General features: G+C 45.2%; 1 protein-coding gene across 1 annotated transcript; it reads right to left on the reverse strand.

Moving 5' to 3' along the window:
• Positions 1–3,002: 3,002 nt before the first annotated feature.
• Positions 3,003–11,767, reverse strand: hyal4 (hyaluronidase 4). Its single transcript, XM_068602998.1, has 4 exons — positions 11,669–11,767; positions 6,205–7,196; positions 5,270–5,359; positions 3,003–4,117 (listed from the first exon to the last, which is right to left on the reverse strand). Exons 2-4 carry the CDS (start codon positions 7,159–7,161, stop codon positions 3,596–3,598), a joined length of 1,569 nt encoding a protein of 522 aa, XP_068459099.1. The 5' UTR covers positions 7,162–7,196; positions 11,669–11,767; the 3' UTR covers positions 3,003–3,595.
• Positions 11,768–11,968: the final 201 nt, after the last annotated feature.

An 11,968-nucleotide genomic window follows, 5' to 3' on the forward strand; every position in this document is an offset into this window, starting at 1 on the left:
ATTTTTTCTCAACATTAAACTTTGTATTAGTCCCCCGAAAGATCAACACAAAATTAGCAAAAAAACCTCCAAAACACAAATTGTCCAAATGTTCAGATGATTGATTCCACACATATATATTCATATTTACAATAATATAATATCTCATAACGCGTCATGAGTTCCTACCTGCTGCTCTCTTCTGAACGACTGGTTTCTAAACTTCTTTGGCGTCTCTTTTCTTTTTTTTTTGCCTCTTCATGTGTCGGAGGAAATGGTTTCTTCACTCCGATTGATCGCTATCTGATCGATTTCTTAACTTCTGGCCCGGACTCCGCAATCAGTCAGTCATTTAGGGTCAAAGTCAAACTTTTAAAGGTCTTAAGACGTCCACGCAGAGCCAAATTTGGAAAGAATTTCCAATGGCGATGAACCCATTTTGGTTGATGTCTAGTGACTTCGTTCTAGTGAAGAGTTGAACACATCTTTGCAGTTGTATAAGTTAAAGACACTTTATTTACTGTACATTAAGGTTAATCAATAGTTTGATGGCTTTGTATGTTAAATATATTTTATTAAGTTGCATAAAAGCCTTAAAAACATATCTTGTCATCAATTATTTGGTATTTCTCGTTGGAAACAAGAAGCTCTGTCACAAAAACTTTACTGAGTTTTACATAATTCTTGATGGAATTGGTCATGCTGGAGTTTGTCTTTAACTTTTCTATTATTCCCACGTTGCAGTGGGTAGCAGAAGGTTTGCGTCACCTCCTTAACCAATATGTGGTTAAGTATACAAATGAATTTGTTTCGGATAAGACGGTGACGTCCGTGTTGTTGACTCCTCAATGACTCACTTTTCAACTATTTGTTCAACGTTAATGCGTTTGTCATTTCAGTTGCTGAACTTAGACCATCTGGATCATTTTAAATGCAAATAAACAACCTTTAAAGCACTAAAAAATTCAAAATATAACATTTAACGTCAATGTCGGGTAATTTTGAACAACAGATTTCTGCCCATTTGAAGTACAAATTCTGTGTGACGGTGTTGGTGTTCACCAGTTTGACACTCGCATTTTTTTAAGTATGTGGTATTTTTTCACGAGTCACCTCTTCCCCTTTTCATGCCTCAGTATTTGGACAGAAACCAGCTGGTTTAATGACTGAAGTTTCCACCTCTGTTACACACAGTGGAGGTTTCGTCATCATCCAACATGGCTGCCAACATCCTCTCTCTCTCTCTCTCTCTCTCTCTCTGTGTGCACAGAAAACTAACAGAAACACAAATGTACTGAAGAAAAGTCTTTTATTTGCAGTGCATTTACATTCAGGTAACATTGTTCATGTTGCATAGTCCTCGTTGCATATTTCATTTACAATCTTCAGAAGAAGAGAAATTCAAACATTAAGTGCAGGAAACGGGGTCACCGCGTCACGAGACCCCGAACTTCACCTGAAGGCTAGTGTTGAGATGAACCGACTGATTTAAAGCAGGATCAGCGTGACGGAGGTGTGTTGCAGACGCTGCATGTTTAACCTTAAAGGCCTGAAGCTCAACTTTTATTAGACGTCCCCGAACCGGGCGTCGGGAGATATTTGTGTGCAGCTGCCACAGAAGACAACCCAGCCGCCAAAATAGTTTTCCCGCCAAACCGCTTTCCCGCCAAACCGTTAATTTGTTGAATGTTGACCAAATATACGTTTGCAAAAACACACAATACACCACCGTAAACGTTGTGAAACGATTGGTTGGGTTACGGCAGCAAAACTACTTATTAAGGTTAGAAAAAAGATGAGGGGTTCTGTTAAAATACTAACGTGACGACATACGCTTACAACGCGCGGTAGCGACGCGCGGTTGCAAAGTACAGTTTGAATATCTTTGGCCGAATGCAAAGATATTCACATCCATCAAAGTCCATTGAAGTCCATGAAGGTTTTTTTATACTTTACTCTTTGTAGCCAAACCGTGATGCTTTACTAAACCTAACCAAGCAGTTTTGTTGCATTTTTGTTTTGTTTAAATTTCACGTTAACCACGAGAAAATGAGTTTGTGTTGAGCTGTTTGGGAAGATCATTCCTTGAGGAGACAATCAGTCCAAAAGTCTGTGAATAAAATAGAAAACGCACGCTGTTTGACTTCTGATTTGTTTTTTGGAAGCATGCAGATGAAGGTTTGAAAGCTCCAGACGAGGAACATTGAGTGTAAACGATGATCTGAACGTTAGCATCTCGTTAGCTGCTCTGTAGGATCAAGCATCAATAAAGCGGGAAGTCTTTTCTGGACTCCGGTACAAAGTTTTCTACTTCGTATTCAGTCACACCTTTTTTTTTACGGCAGGTGATTCTTCTTCCGGCGAGAAGCAGGCGTCGTCGAAAAACCGCCGAGTCACATTTAGAAACAGTATGTGCCGTCTTCTACATCCTGCTCAGTGTTTAGTCATATAGCTACAGTACTGTGTGTCTGTGTGTTCCTCTGGACTGGAGTTATAGCAACACAAACCTGATCCCCTATGCTTAATATCCAGATAGAAAGGATACAGATATATAATATTGTGTCAAAAGCACCTACAGCATGTGCACGGTGCGACCGAACACACTCGTTTTCTGCCTTAAAATACTTCAAGAGTATAATGTGACAACAGTACAAAAACAATACACATATACATTGAGTGAAATAACAGCTTATTGTTGAAACATGCCATCAGAAATATGTCTTCAAACGCACCACAGACCAACAAGTGTGTGTAATGTCAGTGATTATTTCCCTCATTTGGCTGTGTGGTAGCACCCTTTGGTTTCCAATAAAAAAATAAAAGAAAGCTGTTTCGCGTCTCCACAAAACAAACGGGGGATCATCCTGCAGCGACACCGAACCACGAATCCCAAAAAGGAAACAGCATCCCCTTTTTTTAATCCGGTTCTCAGCGATGCGGTGACGCTGGATGATCCCGTTTAACTGAGTCACCATCGAGCCAACAGTGTCTTCATTTACTGCAGAACATTCCTGGAAGAAGTGTGTGTGTGTGTGTGTGTGTGTGTGTGTGTGTGTGTGTGTGTGTGTGTGTGTGTGTGTGTGTGTGTGTGTGTGTGTGTCTGGGTAAAGTGCCATCACACTCCTTAAAACAAAGTGTCATGTTTAGTATTTTTAAAACGTGTGTTACTTCTCAACACAGCAGCTGTTTCTTTTATAATTTCACATTGCTCCCCTCCAGTTTCTGGAAGTCGTTCTGACAGTAAATCTAAAACACATTCCCGCCTCCATATTGTCAAGTACGGATACTTGGTGGAGTAGCCCTTGGAAAACGGGAAGAAATATATCATCCGGCAGGGGAAACGACCGTTATGAGCACAACACCAGACCTGGAACTGATTCGGGGGTCTGGAAGCGAGACAAAGTGTTTAGATTTACAGATCACACTCTTGTTGAGTCTTTGTAAGAGGGGCTTGATGGTGGCGCTCCGGTCCCAAACGCTCACATCCGGGGCTCAAATTTGACCAATAGATCAGTCAATCTTCAGCTTGAATGGATTGAATTGAAAACCTAATCCTGTCTGTGTTGAAAAAAGTAACATCTGTGCTTGTTAGACCTCTTAAAACGTTGCGCTCGCATCACGCGACCGCCTTCAGCACCGACGCGTTCAACAGGAGCATCAGCAGCGTCAGGAGAAAGCCGCGGCCGGTCGGCGGCGGCGCCGCCTCGCTCTCCCCGGCCTCCCACCGCCGGTCGCCCTGCTCGTCCTCCCACGCCGTCCTCCGCCGCTCCTGCTCGTCCTCGTCCCCTCCCTCGCCCGGCGCCCACGGCCCGTCGTCCTCCTCCCTCACTTTGTTGACGCTGTCGCAGCGCTCGCCCTCGTGGCCCTCGTAGCAGTGGCAGCGGAAGCGCTCGGACAGCAGCTGCAGATCGTGCTGCGAGGGCCACCCGCTAACGGCGAAGTCCTCGTCGCCGGAGCGCCGGATGCGGTAGCTGTCGGCGCTCAGGTGGAGGTAGTGCCGGGCGAGGGGGTCCCGGCGGACGCAGCGGCCGTTGCCCTGGCACAGGGAGTCGCTGCAGACCTCGGCGGCCCGCGTCACGTTGGTGATGTACTGGCCCAGGCGGTGGCTCAGGAACGCCTTCACTTTGCTGCAGTTATGCTGCGAAAAACAAGACAACACTCAGCTGTCATTTTGAGATGTGATGCAAGACCCAAATGTCCAATAATAACTTTCATTTAAGTGCGATCATTAGTTTTTCAGGTTGTAGAGAAGTCTATGTTTCATGTGTTGAAGCTGCATTCTCTCTCCTGACCATCAGGGGGCGACTCCTCTGGTTGTATAGAAGTCTACGCTTCATGTGTTAAAGCTGCACTCTCTCTCCTGACCACCAGGGGGCGAGTCCCAGTGTGTGTAAACTTTACAACAACAACATAATGATGGTGCTGATTCAAAATTACATTGCACAAAAAAAAGGAGCTGAAAAAGACGAGAGTGCTTCCTGTGATTCTGAGACAGTCGGATGCCGTTTGGATGAACTCTATTTTTCCTGCGGACCGGCTATAAAAACATGAGCATTATAGTTCTCAAAATGTAAAAAAAAAGCGACCACATGATGTCAGCTCTCTATTGTCTGACTGTTTACTGCTGTGGTTTGTGTCCAAAACAAATCAAGAAGCCGAAGGAAAGATTGTTTCTTCTCATGCAAGGACGCCGTCGCAAAGGAGGAAAGAGGGAGTTCGACCACAACATTTGACCTGTGTTTAAATATTCTTCCAATACAGCTCGGTAGATCTGCACTTCTTTTCTCCCGGGTCCCAGTAGTCGCAAGAACCCCAAATGAGTTCTTATACTTATGTCAATCACAATAAAACAAAGCATTGGCCTGTTCGGAAGGAATTCCAGTAAAAAAAAAAACTTCCGGTCCCAAAATGGACATATTACTTATTGTATGGCAAAACATTGGGCATGCTGGGAACCGAAATGTTTATCAGCTTCTGTACTTGCTGTGTGACGTGGTTTTATAAATATGGGCTGACCAGGAAGGCTTCAGGAGTTAGAAACTTTACAGGTACTAATAGTGGGTTTATCCCCGTAGGGTTACGGAGATGTTGTACGGGTACTTATTAACATTTTAGTGAAACGTTACAATCGGCGCGGCAAGATACGGCGTTTAAGCTTTAAAAATAACCATAGATATCTTCTCAAGAGGTTTAAGGTGTTGTAACAAATATAAATGAAGTTAAACAACCCTTTGGTTGTGCAGATAGTGAAGGAAACGATTGTAGAGCGTTAAGGACAGAGGACACCCACCCTGGACGAGGTGAGGTTCAGGTCGCCCCAGATGACGAATCCCGCCGCTCCCAGAGCAGCACTCTCCCCGATGGTGTGGATCAAGTCTTTCTGCAGGAAACAGTTAAAATCATCACGATTTGTTTTAATGTGCAAATGAGACCTTATCTTATTAAATAAATACTATAGTTTGCATACATTTCCAAATGTTAAATCATTTTTATTTCAATGGATAAAGCCCCGTTTCAAAATGTACATGTAATATACATGAGGTTACGAACGCGTTTTTGAACAAACCTTTTTGAGTAAACCCCTCAGAATATATGTAGAAATGAAAGATAGAAAGATTGTAGATAGTTGGCAGACTCTCTTTCCTTCACTCCAACATAAAACTTTGGTTTTAGTGGTGAAGTTCAGGGACAATCAGGAAACCACAGTGTCGCAGGTTTCTATTTATTGACTCTTTTGAGCTGCTTTTCTGTGGATTTCCACCAGATGGCAGCGATGAAAGAGTGAACTCACCTCCAGTCAGTGAAAAAACTAAATCCATCTCTACAAATGTCTTTTTTAACAGCTTCTTATAAGTTTAATTAGTTTTTTCCCGGCTTATTTTGAAATGGGCAATTCTGTATAATGAGTACTTTTACTTCTTGTACTTCTTCTACACTGTCATACTTTTACATTATTAAAAGGTATGAGTACGAGCACCGCCACATATATTTTCTGGATACTAAGAAGAGATGATATTTAATACAACATGACCAAATTAAAGCAAACTGCATCCTGAGATTGTTGCTTGTAATCAAACAGCAACTGTATACCCCACCAATGTGGTTTCATGGATTTCCATGACTTTTCCATGACCTCACATGGAAATCCATTGGTCAAAATGTGCATAAACCCAAAAATACCGAAGGGAAGAGCAGGTGCGTCGCTGAGACGACGTCGGTTCTCACCATGGTGAGGAAGGCCAGGGCCTCGTCTCGGTAGCCCAGCCTCAGGTACACGTAGGTGGGCAGGTCGTACTCCCTGGAGGTCAGCGAGGCGATGCGCAGCGACTCCCGGATCCGGTGCTGGGAGAAGTGCAGGTTGCCGATGCTGTTGGTGTGACTCTTCCGGATCGCCACTGAGGGGAAGAGCGCCGTGCTGCTATTCCACAGCCACAGCAGCTCGTCGTTCCTCAGCCGCTCCAGCAGGGGGCAGAAGCCCGTGTAGTTCTGCTCGTGCAGGTTGTAGTTGTGGCAGTCGGGGTAGAGGTAGAAACCCCAGAGCCCGTTGGGGCGAAGGCGCGTCCCCAGCTGGATCGTCCTCTGCATGAACGCCTTGGCGCTCTTCTCGAACCGCCGGCGCGCCAGCTCCTCCACCTGCGCCTCCGTCACGTTGACGTAGGCCCTGGCGGTCAGCTCCCTGGACTTGCGGCGGTAGATGTCCTTCTTGTGCCAGTTGCGGCTCCACTGGGGCCGCCAGAACTCCCAGTCGATCACGGCCAGGCCGCGGAAGTCCTCGGAGGGGATGAAGTGGTTGATGTCCTGGTAGGCCTTGAACAGGTGCAGGTCCAGGCTGCCGTTCTGCGGCAGGCCGCCGTGCACGGCGGCGCCCTGCGGCGTGTAGTGCGGGTAGTAGCCCAGCCGATTGGCGTAAAAGATGGTGACGTTCTGGCCCGTCCAGTCGGCGCGCGGGCTGCCGTGGATGTGGAAGAGGCGGTTGGCGTTGGTGGTGACGTTGTACTTGATGGTGCACATGTCCAGAGGGGCGTTCCAGGCGGCGATGAAGGGCTTGCGGCCGATCAGAGGCAGCTTGGCGGGCTTCTGGCCGAAGGCGGCGTGGAAGAGCAGGAGCAGCCAGGAGCAGGTGAGGGCGACGGGCACAACGTGGTGGGAGGAGGATGCCCCGCCCACTGGCACCACAGGCATACTGGGGGTCTCAGGAGGAGCAGCTGTCAATCATCCTGAAGAGAGAGGAAGAACAGAAAAGTGAATATCTTTGCACAACTTCTTTCGGGAAGGGTTACGCGGCCGGCCACACGTCACATTAATGGTCCCCAACCATTGCTTAATGTGGCATAAGAGGAGAGGATAGAGTTCTACAAAATGTGCTTTACATTTGTACTTGTGTAAAAAGCATTGCAGCATCTAAGGGGATCAGTTGTACAGCTCTTTTTAGATAAGTCCAGACTTGTCTCCTGCAGCATTCACCCCTCAACCCAAGCTTCTGTCATCTCATTGGCCCTCAGACTCTTCTAAAAGCGCCTTGAAACAGTTTTTTTTCAGCCACAGCAGGTCTTTTTTTAACCAAATATGTATATTTAGTTATTTTTCACACAGGTAGAACTTTATTTGCATTTTTCTAACAAAGTGTGGACTGTGCTTATTGGAAAAAAGCACGGATGGAGGAGTCATACAAAGTTGGACCATTTTGTTACAGTGGGCCCCCGAAAAAAAAGGTCTTCCTCCAAAGTGGTGGCGTGACAGAAAAAGTTTGAGAACCACTGTCCTAACCAATGGGTGAAGTCTTCTTATTCACTTCTGCAGCGCTCCCCCTGTGAAACCCCGAGGATAGTCGATGGCCGCCTCCGATCAAACGCCTTGAAGTTTGTGTTTGATACAAAAACAAAAGTCTCAAAAGTCTCAAAGTGAGTTATTTATCCAGAGGCGCTCGGAGCCGCCGGGTCGGTCTGGCATTGATTACGATAAGAGGGTGCTGACGTCTGTGGTTCTTGTGGAATGTTCTGCTTTCATTCCACAAGAACCAGGAAGGGAGACGCCGTCTCTTTTGGTAAACTCTGTGGATTCAAAACTGCCAGCTCTTGACAACGACGATGGCGGCAGGGCGAAGGTCAAGACGAAGAGGCCGTGTGTCGGCTCGCCACCTGGCAGTCCTCTGTAACTCAGATCCGGTTATCAGACGACCGGAGCCGGTGTTTCATCTTTGATGTGAAGCTCGAATCACAGCAGGAACCTCCGGATCCCCAGCCCAAAAGAAAGTATTTTGAGCTCGGAGGTAAATGGAGCTGACGCTTTTGATGGAGGACGTTTTTTTTTCTGAGAGCATGGAAAGCTGAGTGCATTCAGAGAGGGAGAAGCACGTCGACCAGTTTGATGATTTTTCGGGAATCGAGCCGAAAACCCCCTCCATGATGGAGGGCCGAGGGGAGCGGGCAGCCAAAACATAACAGATTCCTTCACATGCGCCATCTGTCACGGAGATACGGTCCAACACTAAAGTCGCATTACGACTCACTCGCTCTGATTCTGGCTGCTTTACACTCCGTGGAGGATTTGGGCATTTTTAAGCTGCTGTCCGGTTCATCTCAACACACGAAGGAAGCCGCACGTCTAATCTACAGATTAATATTGTGTTCATTTAGTCCTTAACATGTCACATCCATCTCAAGTTCCCGGAGTCTTCAAATGTCCTGTTTTAGTCCAACCAACGGTCTTAAAATGACTTTTCAACCCAATCTCACAGGAAGGCGTCAACATAGAGAGAATAAGTCCCGCCTCTTCCTGTTGACCGCCATGGGATGTTTGTCAATTAAAAAAAAGTTAAATGTTAAAGTGTCGAAACTGACATCTCTCTGCGTTTCATATTTGGATGTTCTCACGTCAGCGGTCGCTGGTGCAACACATCAAGGAAGTTAACGTTGCAACCGTAACAAAGCTAAGTTAGCCAGCTAGCTAAGTTAGCCAGCTAGCTAGGTAGCAATGTTGGTGCAGTTGTTGCTGACGAGAGAAACGTAGTTCACCAAGCGGCTTCACGCAAAGAAAACTACACACTGAGACCTTCTTGATGTACAAAACAGTTGTTTTTGTATTATTAACAAACAATATTTGTGTAGTTTGATGACTAAATTTTAGGATGAAAACAAATATTTGTCTCAGATCATTTTGCAGAAAATAAGGTGATGCTACAACTGGAACTGAACCTTAAAAACATGAATCACACACACACACACACACACACACACACACACACACACTGACCAAAAAAACGTAAATCACAGTGCCGACAAACCAGATTAGTGACTTTGTGGTTTTGGAGGATTTGTCAGAAGTAGAAAGCAGACGGACGTCAGAGGAAAAGAGAGAGAGAGAGAGAGAGAGAGAGAGAGAGAGAGAGAGAGAGAGAGAGAGAGAGAGAGAGACTAATATATAAAACCATGTTGATAAGAGAACAATCTGATCTTTCTTCTATAACTGATGGTCTTTCCTCTCCTCATTCACATGGACATCCTGTCGGCTCAGCGGGTCATGTGACGCGGTGACGTCAGGATGAAGATGGAGGAAGAAGTTTCATCAGCAGAGACGATGGAGGTTGAAACATTAAATGTTTTTTTTAAACAATGTTAAGAAAAGATAATGACTTTGATGTGTTGGCAAGCACAAAGCCAAAGGAAGTACAGATAGTAAGTACAAGTATATGAGAAGAATCAGAATAGGAGTAAAATAAAAACTATACACGAGCAGTTAAAGATAAAGTAACAAGGTGAAGTGACGTGAAAGGCATCGTGCACCACAGAAATATATGATGATTAAACATCCGTATTATTACAGCATAATATAACATAAAATAGTAAGGCAGTAAAACATATGTGATAATATGAAACCGTTCACTGCAGTCTAGAATGGGATTAAGTACAGAAGCCCTCAAGGGTAAAAAACAAACTTCATCTTCTTATTTTGAACTTAATTAAAAAGTGATTAAAAATGTCTTTTGACATGATAACCTTTCAAAATTCTTTACATTATTATGTTTTAATGAAACAGGTTGGAGAAAAAAACAGTTTTGGCAGAAAAAACTTTGTTTGTTTGTTTGTTTGTCGTTGTTTTACCCAGTTTGGCCACAAGAGGCTGAAGATGTTTTTTTTCTAACAGGTGATTTAAAATCGATTTCCTGACAAAAATCCAAACATGACAGTAATAACACAACTCTTATATGTGTACCTTGTGTTACTGTGATGCGTTTAGGAGCATTGGGAACATTAGATATTGGTGCACTGCAGCCTCTTGTGGCCGAAATGATTATTACAACAACAAATACAAAAAGAATTTTCACCCTTTTTCACTAATTCTTTTAATATTAGTTTTCTTTAGTGATTCTTTTTCAGCCTTTTTTTTTGGCCTCCTTGTTTTTCGTACGTTGTATTTCAGATCAGTGAATCTCAACCACAAAGCCACATTTGGCACAGATTTAGAATTCAAACTGTTTTTCTTCTTTTTTTTTGAGCCGCCTGTGAAAAACTTTTATCCAAATGCTCTCGCTGGCTTTCTTTGAAAAAAGCATGACCTCCCGTGTTGGCTGCTGCTTTTTTTTTTGTTGTGGACAATTTACTGTAAGTGTTGATGAGTCAGAGCGTCTGAAACTCCACCTAACTGAGACCTTTAATGTCTGCTGACGAGCAGTTTGAGCGGAAACCTAATGAATGCTGGGTAAAAAATACAAAGAAACATCGCTGCAAAAATGTGCTGATTTCTACATCAGAGAAACTTTCTCCAGTGACAGAGTATCATTAAGGGTGAGCCAATAGAGCATTGTTAAGGGTGAGCTGACAGCGTATTGTTAAGGGTGAGCTGACAGCGCATTGTTAAGGGTGAGCTGACAGCGTATTGTTAAGGGTGAGCTGACAGCGTATTGTTAAGGGTGAGCTGACAGCGCATTGTTAAGGGTGAGCTGACAGCGCATTGTTAAGGGTGAGCTGACAGCGTATTCTTAAGGGTGAGCTGACAGAGCATTGTTGAGGGTGAGCCAATAGAGCATTGTTAAGGGTGAGCCGACGGAGCATTGTTAAGGGTGAGCCGACAGAGCATTGTTAAGGTTGAGTCTACAGAGCATTGTTAAGGGTGAGCCAATAGAGCATTGCTAATTGTGAGCCGACAGAGCATTGTTAAGGGTGAGCCAATAGAGCATTGTTAAGGGTGAGCCAACAAGGCATTGTTAAGGGTGAGCCAACAAGGGATTGTTAAGGATGATCCAATGGAGAATTGTTAAGAATGAGCCAATAAAACATTGTAAAGGAGCCAGTTAAGGGTGAGCCGACAGAGCATTGTTAAGGGTGAGCTGACAGAGCATTGTTAAGGAGTCAGTTAAGGGTGAGCCGACAGAGCATTGTTAAGGGTGAGCCGACAGAGCATTGTTAAGGAGTCAGTTAAGGGTGAGCCAACAGAGCATTGTTAAGGGTGAGCCAACAGAGCATTGTTAAGGAGTCAGTTTAGGGTGAGCCAACAGAGCATTGTCAAGGGTGAGCCAACATTCCTGGCATGGCACCCCCTCCTCCCCTTCCTGCAGCACCCACAACAGTCGCTGAAGCCACGCTGTGGCACCCAGACCTCCCGCCTCCCTCCGGCTTTATAAATACACTCACCGTCCTCTGCTTTTGTGCAGTCAAAAACAAGAAAAAAGCTGCAAACTCGAGCTCCTCACCTGTAGATGCGACACTCGACCGATAACTAGCAGTCCGGTGGGGGGGTGGGGTCTCTTCTTCGGGGTCACCGCAGGGGTCATGGTGGCCCTCTGCGCCGCTCGTCCTCATCGACGCGCTCGCGTCGGTTCCCGATGTGGAGTCTGACACACAAGCCAGCCGCCCGCACTTATATACGACGAGGAGAGGGAGGAGAAACCACCACAACACAGCGATTAGAGAGCAGGGAGAGAGGGGGGGAGAGAGAGACAGAGAGAGAGAGAGAGAGAGAGAGAGAGAGAGACAGAGAGGGTTTAAGTCCC

Source organism: Clinocottus analis, unplaced genomic scaffold, assembly GCF_023055335.1.
Source record: "Clinocottus analis isolate CAN_PGR_092001 unplaced genomic scaffold, fCliAna1.0.p SCAF_6, whole genome shotgun sequence".
In the NCBI taxonomy this organism is placed as follows: domain Eukaryota; kingdom Metazoa; phylum Chordata; class Actinopteri; order Perciformes; family Cottidae; genus Clinocottus; species Clinocottus analis.